The 24,254-nt window shown below is 40.1% G+C and overlaps 1 protein-coding gene across 1 annotated transcript in view; it reads right to left on the bottom strand.

Annotated features, from left to right (window-relative positions):
* TLK1 (tousled like kinase 1) overlaps nucleotides 1-24,003 on the bottom strand; it is a 160,271-nt gene extending 136,268 nt beyond the window's left edge. The window contains exon 1 of the mRNA XM_036318543.1: nucleotides 23,693-24,003. Coding sequence (XP_036174436.1) covers nucleotides 23,693-23,831 — 139 coding nt within the window. The 5' untranslated portion in view covers nucleotides 23,832-24,003. The remainder of the gene's footprint in view (nucleotides 1-23,692) is intronic.
* Between the last annotated feature and the right edge of the window lie 251 nt (nucleotides 24,004-24,254).

The following is a 24,254-nucleotide window of genomic DNA, read 5'->3' as shown; positions in this document are numbered from 1 at the left end:
ATGACCTGCTGCTCTTCCATAGAGCCAGCATTACTGGAATAAATGCTCATAAATGATTCAACCCTGTCTCTGCTTAGTTGGCTCAAATAGTGATAAGCAGCCCCGACTCATTGGTTGACTGGTTTCAGTTGAAGTAGAGCTATATAGGAGTAAAGTTTCTATGTAAAGTCTGATAAGTTAAAATGTATTATGTAAACCCTAGAGCAGTGATATTCAACTTTTTTCATCTCATGGCACACATAAACTAATTACTAAAATTCTGCAGCACACCAAAAAATGTATTTTGCCGATTTTGACAAAAATATATGGAATAATTTTGATTCGTTCACACCGAGCAGCTATTGTTGTGCTGGCTGTTGCCATTTTTTTTTGACAATCTAAGGGAAAAAGACATCAGTGTCCCTGACTAAATAGTCAAGTAGTCTATGTCCTAAAAAATTCTTGCAGCATACCAGTTGAAAAACGCTGCCCTGGAGCAATTACTTAGAAAATAACTCAAAAATAGTTTTACACTTATTAAAGGAATTAAAAGGTTACACTAGAGGAGTAAGTGGATACTGCACTGACAAGGTCCCAGGACCAAACTGGAATTACAACTAAAATACAAAAAAACTTCCTGAATAATCAATGGAAGACTCGTTGGAGAGAACCCTAATAACTGAGGACCAAAAGTGGAGACCGCATAGAGACTGGTAGGAAGGGTGGAGACAGCAACTGAAGTTCCAGAGAGATATCTTAGCTGTGGAGGTTTGCCACTGAGAACTCTGGGATCTAATCCCCAATCTGGGCCCCTCAGAAGAGAGCACCAGAACTGAGAAGGGTGCTCACATAACATCTGGCTGTGAAAAGCAGCAGGGTTGCCCTTTTGGCTCAGTGGATAGAGTACTGGCCTGCAGACTGAAGAGTCCCAGGTTCAATTCCGGTCAAGGGCACATGCCGGGTTGAGGGTTCGATTCTCAATAGGGGGGTGTGCAGGAGACCGCTGGTCAATGATTCTCTCTCATTGTTGATATTTCTCTCTCTCTCTCCCCTTTCCCTTCCTCTCTGAAATCAATAAAAAGAAAAAAAAAAAAAAGGCAGCGGGGTTGCTGTCACACAGTTGGAAATGCAGGCAGTCTCTTAAAGGGCCAATGCACAAAATTCCCTGTGGAGCCACTTACCTTGTGCTCCAACAGAGGGAGAACAGAGTGGACTGGAGCTGTATGAGAAGTCAGGACCAGGGGTTCTGGGGTTAGAGCTCAGAAGGCAGACACTCCAGTTTCCAGTGCTGAGTCATTCCCTGAGGCTGCAGAGGTCATCTTTCTCATGTAGATATTTGCTATACAAATGACCTTGCCAAGGGGTAAGAGAGTTGATCCACCCTATTGAAAAACACCTTGCCCCTGAGGACAATTCAAGACAAAATCCTATCAGTCTGTAGACTGAGGTGGTCTCTGAAGGCTTTGAATCTTTGCCTAATTTAATTAGTCATAAACAGCGTTTTACACTGTCCTGCACTAGAGATTGAGAGGCATAAAGGATCTACTTAATACAGTCACAAACCCAAACAGGCAGCCAAAATGAGGAGACAAGGAACCCCCCAAATGAAAGAACAAGAGAATTGTCCAGAGAAGAGGTAAATGAAGTAGATAAGAAATTTATCTATATAGAGTTCAGAATAATGATGGTAAAGATGCTCAACAGCATGAGAAAATATATAGTAACTATGAAAACAGAAATAAAGAATGACATAGCACAAATAAAGAACACATTGGAAGGAATACACAGCAGATTAGGAGAAGCTGAGGGTCGTATCAGTGAATTAGAAGATACAGTTGAAAAAAATCATTCAATCAGAGAACCAAAAAGAAAAGAAAAACAATTAAAAAACAGGAGGACAGCTTAAGGGAGCTGTGGGACAATGTGAAATGTAACAATATAAGAATAGCAGGTGTGCCAGAAGAGGCAGAAAGGGAGAAAAGCACAGAGAACGTGTTTGAAGAAGTAACAGCAGAAAACTTCCCTAACCTGGTAAAGGAAAAAGACACACAAGTTCAGGAGGCACCGAGAACCCCAAACAAGAAGAACCCAAACAGGCCCACATCCAGACACATCATAATTAAAATGCCAAAAATTAAAGACAAAGAGAGAATCTTAAAGGCAACAAGAGAAAAGCAAACTGTTACCTACAAAGTAGCTCCCATAAGGCTGACTGACACCTGATTTCTCATCAGAAAACTCTATAGGCCAGAAGGGAATGGCATGAAGTAATCAAGATAATGGAAAGCAAGGACATGAAACCAAGATTACTATATCCAGCAAGGCTATCATTCAAAATAGATGGTGAAATAAAGAGCTTCCCAAACAAACAAAAAAGGCTAAAAGATTACATCACCACCAAGCCAGCATTACAAGAAATGCTACAGGTACTGCTGTAATGAGAAGAAAAAGAGAGAGAGATAACTAAGCATATAGAATTAAAATGGCAATAAATAAGTACCTATGAATAACCTTAAGTGTAAATGGCTTAAATGATCCCATTAAAAGACATATGGAAGCTGAATGGATACAAAAACATGACCCAACTATATATGCTTACTACAAAAGACCCACCTCAGAACAAAAGACTCACACAGGATGAGAATGAAGGGATGGAAAAATTTTTCCAAGCAAATGTTAAAGAAAAAAAAGCTGGAGTAGCAATACTCGTATCTGACAAAATAGACTTCAAAATGAAGGCCATCAGAAGAGACAACAAAGATCACTACGTAATACTAAAGGGATCTATTCAGCAAGAGAATATAACCCTGATAAACATATATGCACCCAATATTGGAGCACCTAAATATATAAAAAAAACTTCTAGAGGACTTTAAGGGAGAAATCGACAACAATACAGTCCCCTGATAGGAGGGGACTTTAACACCCTGCTGACTTCACTGGGTTGATCCTCCAGACAAAAACTTAACAAGTAAACAGTGACTCTAAAGGATACACTGGATCAAATGGATTTAATTGACATTTATAGAACATTTCACTCCAGAGTTGCAGAATATACATTCTTCTCAAGTGCACATGGATCATTCACAAAGATAGGCCACATGTTAGGACACAAAACATGTTTCTATAAGTTCAAGATTAAAATCGTATCAAGCACCTTCTCAAATCAGATGGAATGAAATTAGAAATCAACTACAGTAAAAACACCCCAAAACATTCAAACACATGGAGGCTAAATAGCATGTTACTAAACAATGAATGGGTTACCAACAGGATCAAGAAAGAAATCAAAAACTTCCTGGAAACAAATGAAAGTAAACACATAGCAACCCAAAATCTCTGGGACATAGCAAAAGTGTCCTGAGAGGGAAGTTCATAGCACTACAGGCCTACCTCGAAAAACAAGAAAAATTAATGGTAAACTAAACCTACAACTTAAAAAACTAGAAAGAGAACAAGAAAAGCCCAAAGTAGAAGGAAGGAGATAATAAAGATTGGAGCAGAAATAAATAACACAGAGACTAAAAAATCAATACCAAAAAAAAAAAAAAAAATCAATGAAACCAAGAGCTGGTTCTTTGATAAACCGTTAGACTCATCAAGAAACAAAGAGAACCCAAATAAATAAAATCAGAAACAAAAGTGGAGAATTAACCACTGACACCACAGAAATACAAAGGATTGTAAGAAAATACTATTAACAACTATGTGCCAACAAGCAGGACAATGTGGATGAAAAGGGAAAATTCCTAGAAAAATACAATCTCCCAAAACTGAATCAGGAAGAATCAGAAAACCTGAATAGGCCAATAAGAACTGATAATATAGAAGCAGTAATAAAAAAACTCCCAGCAAACAAAAGCCCATGTCCAGATGGCTTTACCAGGGAGTTTCACCAAGCATTCAAAGAAGAACTGACACCTATACTCCTCAAACTATTCCAAAAAATCCAAGAGGAAGGAACATTTCCCAGCTCTTTTTATGAGGCCAGCATTATCCTAATACCAAAACCAGATAAAGACACTACAAAGAAAGAGAATTACAGGCCAATATCCCTGATGAACATAAATGCTAAAATCCTCAACAAAATATTAGCAAAACGGATACAGCAACATATTAAAAAGATCATACACCATGACCCAGTGGGATTTATTCCAGGGATGCTAGGCTAATACAATATTTGCAAATCAATAAACGGGATACATCAAATAAACAAACTAAAAAACAAAAATCACATGATCACATCAATAGATGCAGAAAAAGCATTTGATAAAATCCAACACCCATTTTTGATAAAATCTCTCAACAAAGTGGGAATAGAGGGAACATATCTCAACAGGATAAAGGCCATATATGACAAACCTACTGTCAACATCATACTCAATGGGCAAAAACTAAAACCATTCCCCAAAGAATAACAACAAGACAGGGATGTCCACTTTCACCACTCTTATTCACATAGTAGTGGAAGTCATAGCCACAGCAAACAAGAAGAAACAAAAGGCACCAAATTGGAAAGGAAAAAAGAAAAGTTTCATTATTCGCTGATGGCATGATATTGTACATAGAAAACCCTAAAGACTTCACAAAAAAACTGATAGATTTAATAAATGAATTTGGCAATGTAGCAGGATACAAAATCCACACCCAAAAATCCATAGCTTTTTTATACACCAATAATGAGTTCTTAGAAAGAGAAACTAAACAATCCCATTTATCCTTATAACAACATAAAATTAAGATACTAAGGAACTTAACCAAGGAGGTAAAAGACTTGTACTCAAAAAACTACAGGACATTGAAAAAAGAGATTGAGAAACATATAAACAAGTGGAAGAATATACTGTGTTCATGGATTGGTAGAATCAGTATCATTAAATGTCCATACTCCATTAGGCAATCTACAGATTCAATGCAAACCCTGTTAAAATACCAACGGTATATTTCATAGAACTAGAACAAATACTCCAAAAATTTATATGAAACCAAAAAAGACCCCAAATAGCTGCAGATATCTGGAGAAAGAACAAAGTTGAAGGAATCACAATACCAGATATCAAGTTATACTACAAAGCCACCATAATTAAAACAGCCTGGTACTGGCACAAGAACAGGCATAAAAATCAATGTAACAGAATAGAGAACCCAGAAATCATCGACCCAAGCCATACACTCAATAAATATTTCACAAAGGAGGCGAGAGCATAAAATGGAGTCAAGACAGTCTCTTCAATAAATGATGTTGGGAAAATTGGACAGATACATGGCAAGGAAATGAAACTAGACCACAACTTACCCCATACACAAGAATAAACTCAAAATGGATAAAACCTAAATGTAAGCGGGGAAACCATAAAAATCCTAGAAGAAACCATAGGCTGCAAAATCTCAGACATCTCTCGTAGCAATATGTTGAAAGATACATCTCCTAGGGCAAGGGAAACAAAAGAGAAAATAAACAAATGGGACTACATCAAAATTAAAAGCTTCTGCACAGAAAAAGAAACCATCAACAAAATGAAAAGGTAGCCCATTGTATGGGAGAATATATTTGGCAATGATACATCTGATAAAGGGTTAATATCCAAAATATAGAAGGAACTCATAGAACTTAATCCAACCAATCCAATTAAAAAAATGGGCAAAGGACCTAAATAGACACTTTTCCAAAGTGGACATACAGATGGCCAAGAGATATGTGAAAAAAATGCTCAAGGTCACTAATCATCAGAGACATGCAAATTAAAATGCCAACGAGGTATCACCTCACACCTGTCAGAATGGCTACCATCAATAAATGACAAGTGCTGGCAAGAATATAGAGAAAAGGGAATCCTAGTACACTGCTGGTGGGAATGCAGACTGGTGCAGTCATTATGGAAAACAGTATGGAGTTTCCTCAAAAAATTAAATATGGAACTGTCATGTGACCCAGTGATACCACTTCTAGAAATATATCCTAAGAGACCCCAAACACCAATCAGAAAGAATATATGCACCCCTATGTTCATAGCAGCACAATTTACAACAGCTAAGATTAGGAAACAGCAGATGAGTGGATAAAAAAGCTGTGGTACATTTACACCATAGAAGACTATGCAGCAGTAAAAATGAAGGAGCTCTTACCCTTTGAGACAGCACGGAGGGACTTGGAGAGTATGATGCTAAGTGAAATAAGCCAGTCAGAGAAAGACAAGTATCACAAGATCTCACTCATATGTGGAATCTAATGAACAAAATAAACTGTTGAACAAAATAGATCCAGAGACACAGAAGCATGGAACGGACTGTCAAATCTCAGAGGGATGGCCGGGAGTGGTTGAGTGGGTAGGAAGAGATTAAGCAAAGAACTTTTATGCATATATGCAGAGCCTGTGGACACAGACAATAGGGTGATGAAGGTCTGGGGTAGGGGTTGGGGAGGGTAATAACGGGTCAATGGAAGAAAAAAAGGGTACAATTTCCTCCCTTATCACTTTTCCTTTTTAGAGAACTTGACTTCGCAGCACTGGAAAAGGTTGCTCTATGATCCACAAGGGAATAGTGCTACCGTGGTTTCTGAATTTCCAGTTTCTAATTCAGTCCCCTTGAGGTCTGATTGGGTTCTAAGGGATACCCAGTTCTCTATCCTTCTAATCATAAATTTGTTTTGCTTAAGCTTGCTTTCAGCAACCGAAAGCACACCTTGATATATATTATATGATGCAACTATATTATAGTTGTTCTGTTTACTTCCAAAGTTGAAAGCTGGCAATTCATCTTATTTTATCTGATCCACAAGGTTTTTAAAAGTATAAATTACATGTTACAAATTATAATCTTCCTCACTACACTGTGACCAAGCTCCTAGAAGGGAGGGACTGCATCATCTTATATATCTTTTTTTCCCCCAGTGCTAGGCTCCAGGTTCAGAAATACTTACTGAATGAATAAACAATGCCAATAAGGTTTCTACAAAACTCTGACGTTCTGACAACTGATTCATTGCTGAGAAACAATAATAGACTTTAAAATCCTAGTTAACCTATTAGAAAGCATTAATGACAATACACATTAAATAACATCAAAATATTCATCTCCTTTTGCTCAATTAACCAAATCATGTAGTGCTTTAAAGCATTATTTCTGCGTATCAAAGATAAAGCACAAATACTGCTAATACAATCTACTAGTAAGTGCTTGGTACTTGTTTAAGTATTATAAGCACGTCTCATAAATTTGGTCAATTCTCAATCCATTAAAAATTACAAGAACTAAAATGATGAAAGTAGTGATTTAAACACCATTTGAAATCTGCCTGTCAGACACAACTCTGCTAGAATTCTTCAACAGGCCAGGGAGACAATCCCTGTCAGTCAAGTATGCTCTGGCTATCAGGGACCTTCATCCAGATAGTACTCTTTCCCTATTCTTACCATTTAAACAAAAAAGAAAAAAATTAAATTGTAAAGAACCACTATATCTACATATAATAGTTACAGTTAACACACACTGACTGTTTGTTAATGTGCCACAAATTTCTTATTTAATGCTCACAATCTTGTGAAGTAGTTACTATTTATTATCCCATCCTACAATCAAGAAAATCTATAGATGAGGCACTAAAGTTACTATACAGTAAGTGGCAAAACCCAAACTGGAATCCAAGTCTAACAAACATGTGCTTGTAACTATTACTTACATTTTGTTATGTTACACTAACCTTCTAACGTTTTCACATAAGGTATCAATATCCAAAAATTAAGTATAATGCTGTCAACTAGGTCAGAGTAGGGAGATACTAGGAGGCCAGAAGAATAGGGGCCAGGGTCTTACAGGGTGCTGCCAGTCATTATCCTTCTGGTTCTGTTGTTGTTTAAAACTATAAAATAAAAAAGTTTATATAGTGGGAGTAAGAAATGCCCAGAGAAATTATAAAAAAGCATTTGGTAATTTAGATTGGACACATGTTCGGTATAAGGTTTGCAACTCTTTGGTTAAGGTCAAGGACCTGTGTTAATAATATTTAAGCCCAGTAATTCCTAGGGTGAGTTAACCTCAATCTAAGTGAAAAAAATGCATGCCCATTTCATGCACTGATGGTATATGAATTGAGTACAATCCTTCAAACAATAACCTGGCCACATTTATCAAAAGCCCTAAAATTGTTTTATACTTTTGGCTTTGTAAATTCCATCACTGGGAGTTGACTTAAAAAACCAACAACAAACTTTTACTCAAAGATATTAATTATGCCCTGGCCGGTGTGGCTTAGTGCTTAGAGCACCAAATGGTCGAGGGTTCGATTCCTGGTCAAGGGCACATACCTGGGTTGCAGGTTAGATCCCAGCCTGCTAGGGTGAATGCTGGAGGCAACGGACATTGATGTTTCTCTCTCTCTGCCACCACCCTTCTTCCCCTCCTCTCTCTAAAAATCAATGGAGAAAATATGGGGTAAGGATTAACAACAAAAGATGCTCATTATATCACTGCCTACAACAGACAAAAAATTTAAAAATTTTTTTTAAATAAATAACCTAACTACTTATAGAAGTAGTTGTTTTTGTTCAACAGGATCCCTTTTCTGAAGAAAACTGTAGGGAGTGGCTATAGGGTTAAGCCTCGGACTGACCTGCTGGCAAAGCCACAAACAAGTCCCAGCTTAGAGGGCACAACCCTCTTAGCATAATTAGGCTTCACCTTATGACACTCCCTGGATCAGGGGTGGGCAACCTTCTTGTGAGTGCGTGCCAAAACCAGCAAAATATCTAACTCGAAATTCTTCTACATGCAAACCCTAATTTTTTTTCCTTTTTTCTTTTAAATTAAATCTTTATTGTTCAGATTATTACAGTTGTTCCTCTTTTTTCCCGCCATAGCTTCCCTCCACCTGGTTCCCACCCCACCCTCTGCCCTTAACACCCCCCACCCCCCCGCCACTGTCCTCATCCATAGGTACACGATTTTTGTCCAGTCTCTTCCCACACCCCCCACACCCCTTTCCCCCTAGAGAATAGTCAGTCCATTCCCTTTCTATGCCCCTGATTCTATTATATTCACCAGTTTATTCTGTTCATCAGATTATTCACTTGATTTTTAGATTTACTTGTTGATAGATGTGTATTTGTTGTTCATAATTTGTATCTTTACATTTTTCTTCTTCACACATTTCGTACTGTTCAGGAGTTTTCTTGTGTTTCGCGCGCCATCTGTTAAGGACTGCTCACGAGTGTTCTCGTTTTTTCACGCCCTTGGAAAAAGGAGCAAATCTAGATACTTATGTAAATTTTGTTTGGTCCCTCTTCATAGAGGAAAATGTTTTACGTAGTACCATACATTAAAAAAGTACTAGGAACTTTAATTGTTTAATTGTTTTTGTAAGTAAAAATGTTATAATTATTGAAAAACAACACCTAAAGTGCATTACGATGATTTAAATAACGTGCAGTTTGCCCAAAAACGTGCGGTACCTGGCGTATGTCTTAGAGATTTCTATGTGGTACGCAACGTGTTAAAGGATACCTTTCAGCATTTCATATAATACTGGTTTGGTGGTGATGAACTCCTTTAGCTTTTTCTTATCTGTGAAGCTCTTTATCTGACCTTCAATTCTGAATGATAGCTTTGCTGGGTAAAGTAATCTTGGTTGTAGGTTCTTGGCATTCATCACTTTGAATATTTCTTGCCATTCCCTTCTGGCCTGCAAAGTTTCTGTTGAGAAATCAGCTGACAGTCGTATAGGTACTCCCTTCTAGGTAACTGACTTTTTTCCTCTTGCTGCTCTTAAGATTCTTTGTCTTTTGCTCTTGGCATTTTAATTATGATGTGTCTTGGTGTGGTCCTCTTTGAATTCCTTTTGTTTGGGGTTCTCTGCACTTCCTGGACTTGTAAGTCTATTTCTTTCACCAGGTAGGGGAAGTTTTCTGTCATTATTTCTTCAAATAGGTTTTTAATATCTTGCTCTCTCTCTTCTTCTGGCACCCCCATAATTCGGATGTTGGTACACTTGAAGTTGTCCCAGAGGCTCCTTACACTATCTTCGTATTTTTGGATTCTTTTTTCATTTTGCTTTTCTGGTTGGGTATGTTTTGCTTCTTCGTATTTCAAATCTTTGACTTGATTCTTGCGATCCTCTAGTCTGCTGTTGGAACTCTGTATAATATTCTTTATTTCAGTCAGTGTATGCTTAATTTCTAGTTGGTCCTTTTTCATAACCTTGAGGATCTCACGAGATTTCTTGAAGGTCTCAATAAATTTATTGGCAGTTTCTAGAAAATTCTTGAAAAAACCTTGTAAGTGTGGTTTTGAACTCAATATCCAGTAGTTTGCTCTCCTCCATTTCTGTCATTTGTGACCTGTTTCTTTGTCTCCGCATTTTTTTTATGCTTCCCTGTGTTGATAGAGTGGCTCTCTATGCTAGGTGTCCTATAGGGCCCAGTGGCTCAGCCTCCCTAATTACCTGAGGTGGACATTCTTGGTGCACCCTTTTGTGGGCTTTGTGCAGTCTTGTTGTAGTTAAGCCTTGATTGTTGTAAGGTATCACTGGGAGGAATTGACCTCCAGGCCAATTGGCTGTGAGAATCAGCTGTGTCTACAGTGGGAGAACTTCTGTGCTAGAGACATCCTTATGGGGCAATACTTGCTTCAATGGGGCTTTGGTGCTCACTGAGGCTGTCCCCTGAGTGTGTCCCTTATGGATCTGAGGAGTTGTAATCTGGATGGTCCCACTCTGACCACTGGGTACACTGGCTCTTGGATCTCTAAGGAGATGCTAATTTACCTCGGGCTGAGGCTACCCAGCAGGAGCTATGGAGAGATCTGCAGATTCCTCTTCTTTGTTTGGGGTTTGGAGGTGCCCAGATGAGGCCCAGCTGCGAAGCAATGCAAGCTGCTGTGGGGCCTTGGGCCTTCTTTTGGAAGTTCTGGGTCTGTCTGACCCAGCTGCTGTTTGTTAGGTAATTTTCAGATTGCAAAGGGCCAGGCCTTTCATATGCAAAAGCCTCTGCGCACAGCTTGGGTGGGGCGGGGTCTCAGGGAATCAACAGGGCAGAGCAAACAGCTATGGCTGATCCTCAGTCCTACCCCTTGTCTCAGTGTCCTGGGTAATCGCTGCAAGCACCTCTGAGAGAAAGCCACCCTCGAGTTCCGACCGATGCCAGGCAGTCCAGTTTCTCCCCATATGAGTCTGGGTCCCCAGAGACTCGCTGGAACTGGTGTTCAGAGCAGTCGGGAGCCTGTCTCCCCCTCCGGATTGAAAAAGACAGCCGCGTCCTCATTTGCCAGCCCTTTCCGGGTGCGCCTCCGTACCTCTGCACTTTACTTCCGCACCTCCTCTGAGTCTCAGTGTGCTTTTCTCTTTGCTTCTAGTTGTAGAATGTCCACTCAGCCAGCCTTCCTGTGGTTCTGGATAATGTCCGTTTTGTCTTTTAGTTGTATTTTTTAAGTGGTTGTGCGAGGCAGCAATTTCCGGTGTTTACCTATGCCGCCATCTTGGTTTCTCCCAACCCTAAGTTTTTGAGAACATGTTACGCCTACTTGATCTCTCTTAAGGTGTACGAATGTGAAGAACCTTGAAGAAATAATAAAATTCATTCGAGTGACAAAAACACAGTATATAATGATGAAAAACACATTTATTTTTTAATGTATACATGTACACTGATAGTCCCGACAGAAAACTTTATGACTCCGTTTGATATTATCAGTGGGACTTTTGCTGCATCACTGATGACTGAGATTTTACATCAGGTGTATATTTCGTGACCTTCAGAGATATGCACGAGCTACTACTTTCATCCGTCTGGCTACTCCTATTACGAGACTTAACAAAATTCATCACTAAGAACAAAGATTCACAAGCGTATGTGGATGAAACCAAAACAGTGGTCGGATCTAGGAAGGCAGGGAGAGTTAAGGCAGAGGCACAGTAATTGCTCTTCCCCTCTCTCATCAATCTATGTCTATGGTCTTTAAGATAACTTGTTATGTAAAATTATTTATTTATCTAAGATACACCTACACTGAATTTATCTGAAAAATTAAAAAGTCGATATTAAGAAAAAAAATTGTAAATGGAAGATTATAAGAGAGGGTTTTGCGTGCCAGCAAAAGTTACTGGCGTGCCATGTTCGGCATGTGTGCCAGGGGTTGCCCACCCCTGCCCTAGATCTTATCTGGATAGCTAATGGGCTGTGGGAGATGCAGCAAGTGCTGCCAAAACAAGTGAAACTCACAAGAACATTGTAACTATGGTGACCACTACCTTGTTTACCTCTGGCTATAAAATAAAGGCTCAGCTTGCTGTCTGGGTCTCTCTCTCTGTGGCCTCAGCCAGGCACAGGAAGATCCACCTAGACCCAGCTTATTCTTTGTCTTTTCTACATCCTTCACCCCGCGCCCCCCCGCCTCGGCTCACCGAACCCTTGGCTGAGCTTGCCCGGCACAGAAAACTACCACTCACCTAATCTGTCAATGGTGGCTTTCTGTGGGTTCCTCAGCTCACTCTACTGACAGCCATAATAGCTACCTTGCCATACACACTTCATCACCCAGGTCCCAATGACTGGTTAAGAAATTGACAATTAGAGTACATTATAGCATCAATCTAGAATTGACACGTGGACATTAGAAAAGAGAGGTTAAACTGTCTTTCAAGTGTAATTGCTAAGCTAAAGGTATGTATCTGCAACTCCAGAAGCAAGAGACTAGAAGAACCCCAAAATGGAGACAAACGGGCTCAAAGAAATTATGTGAGATCTTGGAGCTAAGCTGTTTCTAAAGCCATTTCATCCTCTTCCATACAAACATCTTTCAGTTATGTAAACCACTAAAATACTTTCTTAATTTACCAAAGCTTGTGTTAAGTTTTTATCACAGGTAAGCAAAAGAATCATGACTAACACACTACCTTAAAAAAAATGGTTAACTAAGTAAATTACAGTACATCCATTCAATGGAATAACACTGACAGAATAAACAGTAACTGTTATTTAGGATGTACTCAGGTGCCTAGTTTGAATCCTGGCTCTGCGACATACTCTCTATGTATCCTTGAGTATGTTACTTAATCCCCATTAGTATGTATTTCATGATTGCTAGAAGCAAATGAGCTACTATTTACAAAGTGCCTTAAACCGGACCTAACAATAAGTACATGTATTTTTTTAAATAAATGAAATAAATTTTTAAAGTAACAAAGTTGACTAAACCATATAATTACAGTGATTTTTTTAAAAACCTGTTAACAGAAAAAGGAAAAGCTGTATTTTTTTTAAAGAAGCAAGCACGCACAGTTTACCAAAAACAAAACAAAACAAAAAACCATGCTCCAGGTATCATGAGACAAGATGAACTAATTGGCTTCACACAAATCCCTATGACCTTCCCCAGTGGCACTATATTCATCTTAGAAAAGCACATACACGGTTAAGTAAGGAATCATGAAATCATACAATGTACCACATTTAACAATACCAGCACTTGCTAGGTTAAAGGTTAAGAATGTAAACCTAGAAGTTTGTCATTCTCTGCAGATAGGGCACAAATTTATGAGTACAACCAATTCTTGATAATACATATAAATGAACAAATATTACAAGTCATCCCCTCAAACCACTCGCAGTTGGATTTTACTGCATCTTTATAGAATACTAGAGCCCTGGTGCACGAAATTCGTGCATGGGTAGGGTCCCTAGGCCTGGCCGGAGATCAGGGATTATCGGGGCCTTCCAGCTGCTGGAAGACCTTCCTTAGTTCCACATCGCCCCCTGGTGGTGAGTGCACATCACAGCAAGCAGTTGAACTCCCGGTCGGTCAAACTCCCAAGGCGACAATTTGCATATTAGCCTTTTACCATATAGGATAATCGTTTTTACCTAAATATAGGTATAGCATCTTCAAATTCACAACATTTCAGGCCTAATATTGAAGCCACATTGAGATGTTTCACATCCTACATCAGCTCCTCTACATACCTTTCCACACTATGCTTTAAATTCCTATCAACCCCTCAAAATCTGATTCTCATTATATTTACTAAATAATCATGTTACTAAGGGACTTGTTTTGTGTGCAATGAAGTAACTAAAACTATGTGTTTTTTTAAAAAAACCTGTTTATAGATGAGTTTACAGATTGAGCTTCAAGCCTCCTTTCCCTGCCCATACTGAATACAAAGAGTCAAATATATCAACTAAAGCATCTCAATTCTGTTCAGAGCCTTGTTCACCAGGTTATAAAGCCTCCACAATAAGTAGACTACTCCTGTATGGACATTGGAAAATTCTTGTTCAAATTCTGTTTTATGGCTGTGGTGGGCTTATAAGGCCAAAATACAGGGTGTCCCAAAAACATATATACACACTTTAACAGCAGATAGCTCAATTGATGTTTCTTTCTTTTCAGCCAGACTAAGTTTTGTACAAAAGAAATTCATCCTAAAATGTTACTGGAAGTTTGAAAACGCAGTTGAAATACAAACATTGCCTTTATAATTATTCAAAGTGTGTATACATTTTTGCAGGGACACACTTTAACAGCTGTTAACCCACTCAATTTTCACTCCTTTTCAAGTTTAACTGATTTGAAATAATGGGTGAAACTAGACTAAGCTTTGAACAAAGAAAATTTAATGGGGATACATAAAAGATAAAATTTATGGCATAAAACCGGCACCAATTGATAAATTGAGGGCACACAAACACTGAACAAAATGATTCTTGACACTTGGGATTCCACTGCTTCGTGCCATCAACAATACCTGCACCAGAACCGTCATCAGTTTGAAAACAGGCATTGACAAAATAATAATAATCCTTTCTGTAGATTTTTTAAATTCTGAAAATGAACTATATTGTAATAAACATTTACTTTATAATCATTCAAAGTGTGTATACATTTTGTGGGGACACCCTATATATATTAACATAAAACAACATTCAAATTCAGATTAAACAAGAAAATAAGATCTTTCATTAGTGTACCTCTAACATTTTCCATGAAAATACTAAACATATCTGAAAATATGAAATATAAGTAAGATTTGCACAGCTGGTACAAGTTTCTAAATTGGGTTGTTTGTTTAGGGGTTTTAATGTGTGTGTGATTTTTTAATCTTATCTTCACACATGTGTAAAACTCATGTAAAACAAATTTAACAAAATTTTAGAGGTAAACTGAATGAGCCTAAAAGAATGGTTAGCAAATTAAATTTGCTAAGGAAAAACAACTAAGATATTAGCCAAAACCAAATTTCTGTATGTTAGGCAATATATCCTATTAGTTAAAAATGCAGACTTGGTTCAAATCTGAGCACTAACATTTACTTACTACACTGTGTCACTCTGGGCAAGCTTCTTCACATTTCTGTGCTTCCGTTTCCTTATCTATAAAATGAGAATAACTGTATATTTCTCACAGTGTTATGAGAACTAAATAAATTAATATGTGCAAACAATAAATTTCAGCTATTAGTTACTGTTATCCAAATCTCTTTAAAATATGTTTATGATGCTTACTAAAATAAGCATCTTCCTGAGTCTTAAATAAGTACATATTAATATACATACACATATATACACACATATACACACACACATATATACACACATATATAATATCACTCCATTGTAAAGAAAACTTAGTCTTCAACAAAACTTTTTGTTGGATGCCAACTCTATAGTGGACATCCTATCTACCTACTATGCACTGAGAATGTAGAAATGAACAAAACACAATCTCTGAATTCAAGACCTTTCTGTCTAGTAGGCAACATAACTAAAACTATAATCAAAAGGAGCCTCTTGGAGGTGCTATGAAATAATCCTATAGGACACGAAGGAACAGAGGCACCTAACTCAGGGGGGCAAATACTCTAAAAATAATTTCTGAGGAGCAATCACCACAATTCACTTCAGAGCACTGCACTGTTGTTTATGTGATTTACATAGTTTTTAATGTAGTCAAAATAGTGTTTTAGAATGTAGGTCATTAAAAAAAACAAGATCACCCACCACACTATTTACCATGCTCCTAAGCTTAAAAATCTTTTGGTAATAATGAAGATGATTATCTTAACGAACCAAATCATAGCCCCGAAAAGGTAACACTGCTTCTTCAAAAACATTTCTTTCACCTGTATACAAACTTTTCCCGTTAATATTGGGATTAACGTCGAAAGAATAACATTTTTCAGCTGATAGAGACCTTTGAGAGCCTTAAATCCAATCCCCTCATTTCACAGATGAAAAGAAGCCGCAAAGTATAATGGGAAAAGTACTAAGTTGAGAGTCAAACAACTGAGTTTTGGTCCCAACTCTCTTACAGTAAAAGCCTGAACAAATTATCTAAGTTTCCTCATCTGTAAAATGAGAGGTTTGGACTCACTTGCTTCCAAGGCCCCCTTCATTTCTATAATTCTCACTTTATGAAACTGAAGCAGAGATAAGCAACTTGCCCAAGGTTACACAGCCAGTTAATGGCAAAGTAGAGACTACACTTCAATTCCAACTACAATCGATGCACTTTCTCATCTGTACCACACTACTTCTTCTACTTTAGAACACTATTCCTCTAAATTATTCTAAGATTTTTAAAAAATTATTAACAAGGATGAAGAATTTTATAAAATTAAATGGCTTATTCCTATTCCTTCTACAGAAAATAAGCTTTAAACCAAAATGGAACAATGCAAGTCTCCAGCTGTGTGTCATTTAATTTATTAAGTTGACCTCAAGAAAGCTATGGGAATTTATGTTTAACTTCCCACCACCTAAAATCTAATCTTTCGTTCCAACTCACAGAAGAGATTATGTCCCATATAAAATTAAAATGTGAATTGTTGCTCCGGCCTGGTGGCTCAGTTAGTTAGAGCATCCCAAACACCAAAAAGGCTGTTGTTTCATTCTGGGTAAAAGGATAGAATTCCCTCCCTCCCTCCCTCCCTCCCTTTTCTTTCTTTCTCTTTTCTTTCTTTCTCTCTCCTTCTCTCTCGTCAATAAACATATGCTCGGTGAGGATTTAAACAAAGAGTGAATTGTTATAGGTAATAACAAATACTACATGTATTATCTATACTAATAAAAGGGTAATATGCAAATTGGTCATGATGCCCTCACAGTCATGACCAGATATGCTAATTAGTCATTACTACTATGCAAATTGACCACCACTCCAACACAAATGAGAGGGATATTCTAATTAGCCCTGATATGCTAATTAGTCATGGCCAGTATGCAAATTGACCATCACTCCAACACACAAATATGGCCGCCCCCATGTGGCCACAAGATGGCCTGCAGGGGAGGGCAGTTAGGGGCGACCGGGCTGGGAGGGGAGGGCAGTTGGGGGCAACCGGGCCAGCAGGGGACGATCGGACCGGCAGGGCAACAGTTAGGCGTCGATCAGGCTGGAAGGGGAGTGGTTAGGGGGTGATCAGGCTGGCAGGCAGGCGAGTGGTTGGGAACTAGCAGTCCTGGATTGTGAGAGGTATGTCTGACTGCCCGTTTAGGCCCGATCCCTTGAGGGGTCCCAGATTGGAGAGGGTGCAGGCTGGGCTGAGGGACACCCCCCCAGGGCACGATTTTCATGCAACAGGCCTCTGGTCTATATAACCCTATCTAATAAAAGACAAAAAGGGTAATTGACCGTACCTTCGCTACGCTTCCCACTGGCTAATCAGGGTGATATGCAAATTAACTGCCAAGAAAGATGGCAGTTAACTGCCAACAAAGATGGCGGTTAATCTGTGTATGTAGGCGCCAAGTGACGGAGAGAAGCTGGCTGGCCCCGGGCAGGAGCAGCGAGCGAAGGCCAGCGTGGCAAGCGAAGAGCAAAGAGGGAAGCCCGCTGCGCCGGCCTCAGCCACACCCCCGGGGCCCGGGCCCCTCCTGGCGAAGAGCGAAGGCCTGGGTTCCAGGCGCCAGAGGAAAACTGGTGCCAGCAGCCAGGGGAAGGGGCCCCCGAGAGGCCCCAGACTGCGAGAGGGCACAGGCCGGGCTAAGGGACCCATCCGAGTGCACAAATTTTTGTGCACCGGACCTCTAGTCTATATAATAAAAGCCTAAGCGACCATTATGGTGGAATGACCGGAACAACCAGTCGCTATAATGCACACTGACCACCAGTGGCAGAAGCTCAATGCAGGAGCTGCCCCCTGGTGGTCAGTGTGCTCCCACAGAGGTAGCGGCTACTCAACCACAAGCCTCAAGACTGGAGAGCGCAGTGATGGTAGTGGGAGCTTCTCCCGCCTCCGTGGCAGTGCTAAGGAGCAGCAAGCCGAGTGGTAAGGGGGCAAGCAGGTGGGCAGTAAGGAGCGAGGGATCCTGGATTTTGAGAGAAATGTCCGACTGCCAGCTTAGGCCCCATCCTCTTGGTGAGGGGTCCTGGGGTCCCGGACTGTGAGAAGGCACAGGCCGGGCTGAGGGACCCCCCACCCCCTCCAAGTGCACAAATTTCGTGCACTGGGCCTCTAATTCTCCAAGATGAGAATTAAAATTCTTTATGTCTTTAATAAGCATTTTTAAATTCGAGAGATCAATTTAAATACTTTTCCTTTATGTGTCCTCTTTTCAGACTTAAGCTTTAAAACCATTAGAACATTACTTCTGCAATCACATAAACAATTATAAATAAAAGACTATAAAGACTGTTGATAGTTTCTATCAAAATTGAAAATTGGTCCCCAACAGTATGCTAAATTTCTGTGCCCAAATATATTACAAGGCTACTAAACTATATCATAAGCAGTATCTGATTCCCTAAAATGTCTTCAAAGCTTATTATATTTCACAGGGAACTCAGAGAGATTTCAGGAAGACTGATAGTGTTGGTTCCAGAAAATACAGGAAAAATCTCAGAGGAAAGCACAATAAAAATGCAAAATAGTAATAAAGTCAACAAAGCTTCATACTACTGACTTCGGAGAATATTCAAAAACATTCATGGATATATATAAGTACAGTTTAACTATATTTAGGGATTTTCAAGGAATCACAGAATGCTTACATTTTTTAATTGAATGGGACCCTAAGTAACTTAATTCAATAGCACCCAAAATAAGAATCTACAGAATTTATCTCTGCCTCCCCCTAAAATGTCCCTGTAAACTGCTGTAAATTCTTACAGCTAAATACTTCAAGAGGCAGTTCTTTCCACTGTTGTATAAGTCTAGCTGCTATACAGGCTTACATTCTTGTCAAAAAATTATACTGAATTCAATATATGCCTTTTGAACCTCCATCTGCTGGTCTATCTTCTAATATAACAGAATAGCCTAGATGGCATGGCTCTGTGGTTAAGCACTGACCTATGAACCAGGAGGTCAATGGTTCAATTCCCAGTCAGGGCATATGCATGGGTTGTGGGCTCAATCCCCAGTCGGGGGCATGCAGGAGGCAGCCTATCAATGATTCTCTCTCATCATTGATGTTTCTCTCTCTCACACATGCGCTCTCACTTCCTCTGAAATTTATGTATTTTTAAAAATACAATAATAAGAGAATAAATGTACTCCCTTTTCTATTTGTGCTTGAAATATCTGAATGAAAACTAGCTTATTTCCCACCCTTTAAGTAGACTCTTCTTTAAGCTAACTGTATAGTTCACAGTTTTCTTGTGGGCCCTATAGACACTTCTGGAATGCAATGTAACCATTGCCACTTGTCAAATTTTGGTATAATATTAAAAATGAATATATACAACTTCTCAAAAAGCTATTAAAATACCTACTTTTTCCAACTACATATCTACGTGAAACTGGATTAGCTTGAAACAATCACAACAGACTTGAAAACAGAAGCAAAATCCAGCTATCTTCTAGTAAGCCAGAAATTAAATTGATTTGTAAAAATATAAAACAACTAGAGGCCGATGCATGAAATTCATGTACTGGTAGGGTCCCTAGCAGCTGCCACTGTCAGCTGGGGCCCCCCTGCCTTCCCCTGGCAGGCCCCGCCCCCTGGTCAAACTCTGGACGACCTCCTGGTTGAGGACAATTTGCATATTACGCTTTTATTATATAAGGATGCCACTAGTTTCACTAAAGTTTTTGTTTTAGAATAGTTGTTCTAAGGTTAAAAAATTATTAACGTTATTTTTATATAAATTAATAAATATTTTGTAAGTGATTTCATTTCTAACATAGTAAATATCAATAGACACAACCCATATAAACAAAATCTCTTTGGAGTCCTCAATAATTTTTGAGAGTAAAGAAGTGCTGAGACCAAATAGGCTAAAGCAAGCCTACTTCTCAAGGGCAGACTCCCAGACCTCTAACTATCCTGGGTTTCTCTCTCTAATATGGAAATGTGTCTCTGAAACTGTATCCATCTTGATACCTGGGAATTCATACGTATATGCAATTCTTGTTAATATTAGTGAAATGTAAGACTACAACTTCAGGATAAATATAAAGCCCTAGAGAGGATTAACACCAGTTTAACTTGCATGCTAGTTGGTCAAAAAGAAAAATACCTACCTACAGCATATCCATGAGCTAGAATCCTTAAACACCCAACCCTATCATCTTTCAGCTAGTGACTTCAAGAAATTAAAGAGCCATCTGGTACACTTTTATTTTTAACATCTCCCTACAGATATTACTGTCATCTGGAGTCAAATACTTTAATTCTCCTATTTAAGGGATGCAGTCTGTAAATATGGAAACAGAAAGCAACAGTTTAATTATTCTGTGATATTATCTTTTTAACCAAACTATTTTCACTACTTACATAAAAATAAAGCAATCTATTCATATCTGGTAAGCTGGAACAAAAAAATATAAATCTTTGTATAATTATTGACTCTTAGCAATAACCCATTCAAAAGTACCCATGTACTGATATGCAAACAAAAACAAAAACCAACTGCTCATCTAGCCAATGTGACACTAAGTTTTGAGACTTCAACAAAGTAAAACTGACCTTTATTTGAAAATGTACTTAATTTATTAACTGCCCAGCTCCTTAATCACACAATTATGAAAAGATGAAACAGAACAGAGATCACAGGTTTAAAAGATCCAACATGAAATCAGTAACTACAGAACTTCAAGATTGATAAAGAAAAAGTCTTGGGACTTTGGGACTCCCAAGGAAAAAAAATCTACACTATATTACACAAATTTCTAAATTCTAATAAATTCCTAAGTCTTACAGAGTACTAAAAATAATCAGCTTATAATCTTTTGGTTTCAAATATATCAAAACTTCAAAATAATTTTTACAGTTACTTATGGCACATCTCTAAAAATAGCCCATTTTCAAAGTTAAGTTTGCTTAAAAGTTCAACACATATAAATAACCTTTATATGTGTTAATATTCATGTGTGCATCTCTTTTAAGTTTTTTAAATTTCCTATTATACATTAAATTGGCTGTTTTTCAAGAAATAAGGTTTGTTCTCTCCTCATACATACACTCAAGTACCATTTATAGTAACAATTTTTACTAGTAGTCACCAAAAGTCAAAAGTTCTCTCAATTAACATTAATGTAAACAACATACTAAATGTATACCTGGGAAAGATGCTAAACATTTGTTAAAAACTGAAATCTCACTCAATAGAAAACATCTCCATCTTGATACCTGCGTCTTAATATGTGCTATTCCTGTTAGCATTAAGTGAAAGCTCAGACTTTAGCTTCAAGATGATAATATAACATAGTTTTAACTTACATGTCAGTTGGTCAGAAAGAAATATACCACTGTGACCATACAGGTACTTGAGGTGAAGTATAACTTTCACAAAAACATGTCCTGTTATTTCATTAATTATAGAGAAACTCACTAGTTTAAGTTACATAAAAATCTGATAATCTAAACTGCTGGGAAAATTCTGGTTATTTGGAAGTTCAAACTAAATTATTCCAACCCTCAAAATTTTCAAACATCAGGAAAAGTGCAAAATAATAGAGAAGTTTTTGAAACTAAAGTTGAAGCAACCTCAGAAACCCACAACCTCGATTTTGCAGCCCCCAAATTACTAATACTGTAACAGGTGTTACAGATAAACAATTCAACACTATATCCTAAGTAATATCTAATACAGCAGCTAGCTTACAAAAATGACTCAATAAATATTTGAGAAATGGATGACCACATGAAAAAAGGTAAAGCCTTAAAAAAAGGACTTTCCCAATCATTAAACTATCATTCGTAACACTATCAGTAAGCATCTTAATGAAACTACAGACAAAAGTAAAAGCTGAGCCAGCTGCTCTATTTACAAAATAGATTTTAAAACATTCATTTACAAATTTTCAAATGCAAAAAAAAAAAAAATATGCACTGAATTTGAGTTAGTCAATACATTTTATCTTCTAATAATCAGAACTCAGTGGTGGGGGTGAGATGGAAAGAGGAAAATGTCTGTCAATGTATTCAGCGTTGTTTAATGGATGCCATAAATCAAACCTTACCATGCATTTTCTAGAGCAAATTCATGCCAATCTTTGAGCCTATTGTCACTTTCACACATGCTCGCAGGAACAAAATGACAAAGAATGCTCTGCCGGAACCAGTGGATTCAGGGCACAAAACGCTTGATTAACAATTGTCAAGGCTTTTAGTAAAAACAGAAAATATTTTCTAAATAAATCCACCCCACCGATTCCTACATAAATCAAAGCTCCTGGTGTCTTGAAATGATTCTCTAGACTCCTGGACTGCCAGACGGTTGCTTTTGTGTGTGTGTGTTTTAAAGGTGGCTACAATCTCCTTGTGTGACACAACTGGGAATGAACAACCTATTTCCCAGTTGCTGACGAATGCCGCTCAACGTTTTCCAGACAAAAGAGCGTTAAACGCGACTCCATGCACATTGATTCTTCCCCCATAAATGCGCGCTCTCCCACATCTCATTCTCTGTGGTATACTGAAAGTTAAATGCAGCAAGTTGGAATTTCAGCCGAAAGCACTCCGGTGTCTTCCTAGCTGGGTAACTGCTACATCTGGCGGCGGCACACTTGCATGCAAGAAGCCAAAAACTTAGAAAACAATTGCCACCGATTGGGTGCGCGTTGCAGGCACCTTTACGCAGCTCTTTCCCACAAAACCCACGACCCTGTCGGAGAAGAACAGCAGCCTCCTTGCAGCGACGAGATAACGTGCAAACCCGGGGAGGTGATGGCGAAGGAAAGTTGCAACCCTCGGAAGGGGTGGCGTTAAAAGCCCGCCCCCCCCCGCCCCTCCAAGTCTCTCCTTTCAATGGCTCCTGGGAGCCAGGCAAGGGATCAAAGTCGGCTTTGATAATTTCGGCGGCGCTCCTGCCAGGGCAAAGACCCTGCCGGCTAGGGCCACCCTCCGGGTCCTGAGCCGCCGCGCTCGGAGCGAGGACCGCCTCTCGGGGAGGAGTGCGCGAGGGAAGGGGAGGGGGCTCGGGATGAAAGCTTCAACGGGAGGGAAAACCCACCAGAGACAGGAGGCCAGGAGGTTAAGAGTGCGGAGTGTCCTAGCAAATGGGGCAGAAAGGGGCTCGCGTCCGGGGGGAGGCTTCCCAGCCCGGAGGACCGGCTCCGAGGACCCCCAGGCGAGTGTGTGCGCCGCGCCGCGCCCCGCGCCCTCCAGCCGGCGCACAGCCCCTCGCCCGTCCCCTTCGCCACCCGCCGCCAGCGCACCACCTCCCCGGAGCCCGGCGGCCTCGCGGCCACCTCGCCACCATCCCCCACCCCGGGGTCGCGGGGGCCCCGGCGCGGGAGGGGAGGCCCTCGAGCGGGCGCGGGCGCGACGGCACTTACCTTCCCTGGGCCTCCCGGATGGCGGCGTGTGATTCAGCAGGGACCTGGCCGCCGCCGCCGAGCCCGGGGTTGGAGACGTGGAGAGCTGGGACCAAGATGGCGGCCCCTCCAAACTTCCACTGCTACTTTGGACACTCATCAAGCTACTTTCTGGGAACCCGGCTCCCCCCCTGCGACGGCAGCGGCGGCAACGGCACCGGCACCCGCCTCCGTCATGGCGGGGGCCGCGCGGAGGGCGAGCGAGAGCGCGAGGGCAGGGAGGGGAGAGGCGAGGGGATGGGGGAAGGAAGCCGAGGAGGGGGGAGGTGGCGAGGGAAGAGGTGAGGGGAGGAGAGGGGACGGGGAGGAGGGAAGGGGGGAGAAGCGAGGGAGCTGGCGGGCGCGCCGGCTTAGAGGCGGAGGGAAGGAGCGCGGCCGCGGAGGCGTCGAGGGGGCGTCCGCCGGGGCCGGCGTCGGAGCGCGGGCTGCGCCGGGCGAGGAGACTTCCGCGGGCGGAACCTGCCGGCACCTCTGCAGTGCGTCGGCCCCCGGCGTCGCCCGGGTGGCGGTGGCGGTGGCGGCG

Source organism: Myotis myotis, unplaced genomic scaffold, assembly GCF_014108235.1.
Source record: "Myotis myotis isolate mMyoMyo1 unplaced genomic scaffold, mMyoMyo1.p scaffold_m19_p_8, whole genome shotgun sequence".
Taxonomy (NCBI): Eukaryota; Metazoa; Chordata; class Mammalia; order Chiroptera; family Vespertilionidae; genus Myotis; species Myotis myotis.
Note: the sequence above shows the minus strand (reverse complement) of the source record. Positions and strands in the feature narration are given on the sequence as shown.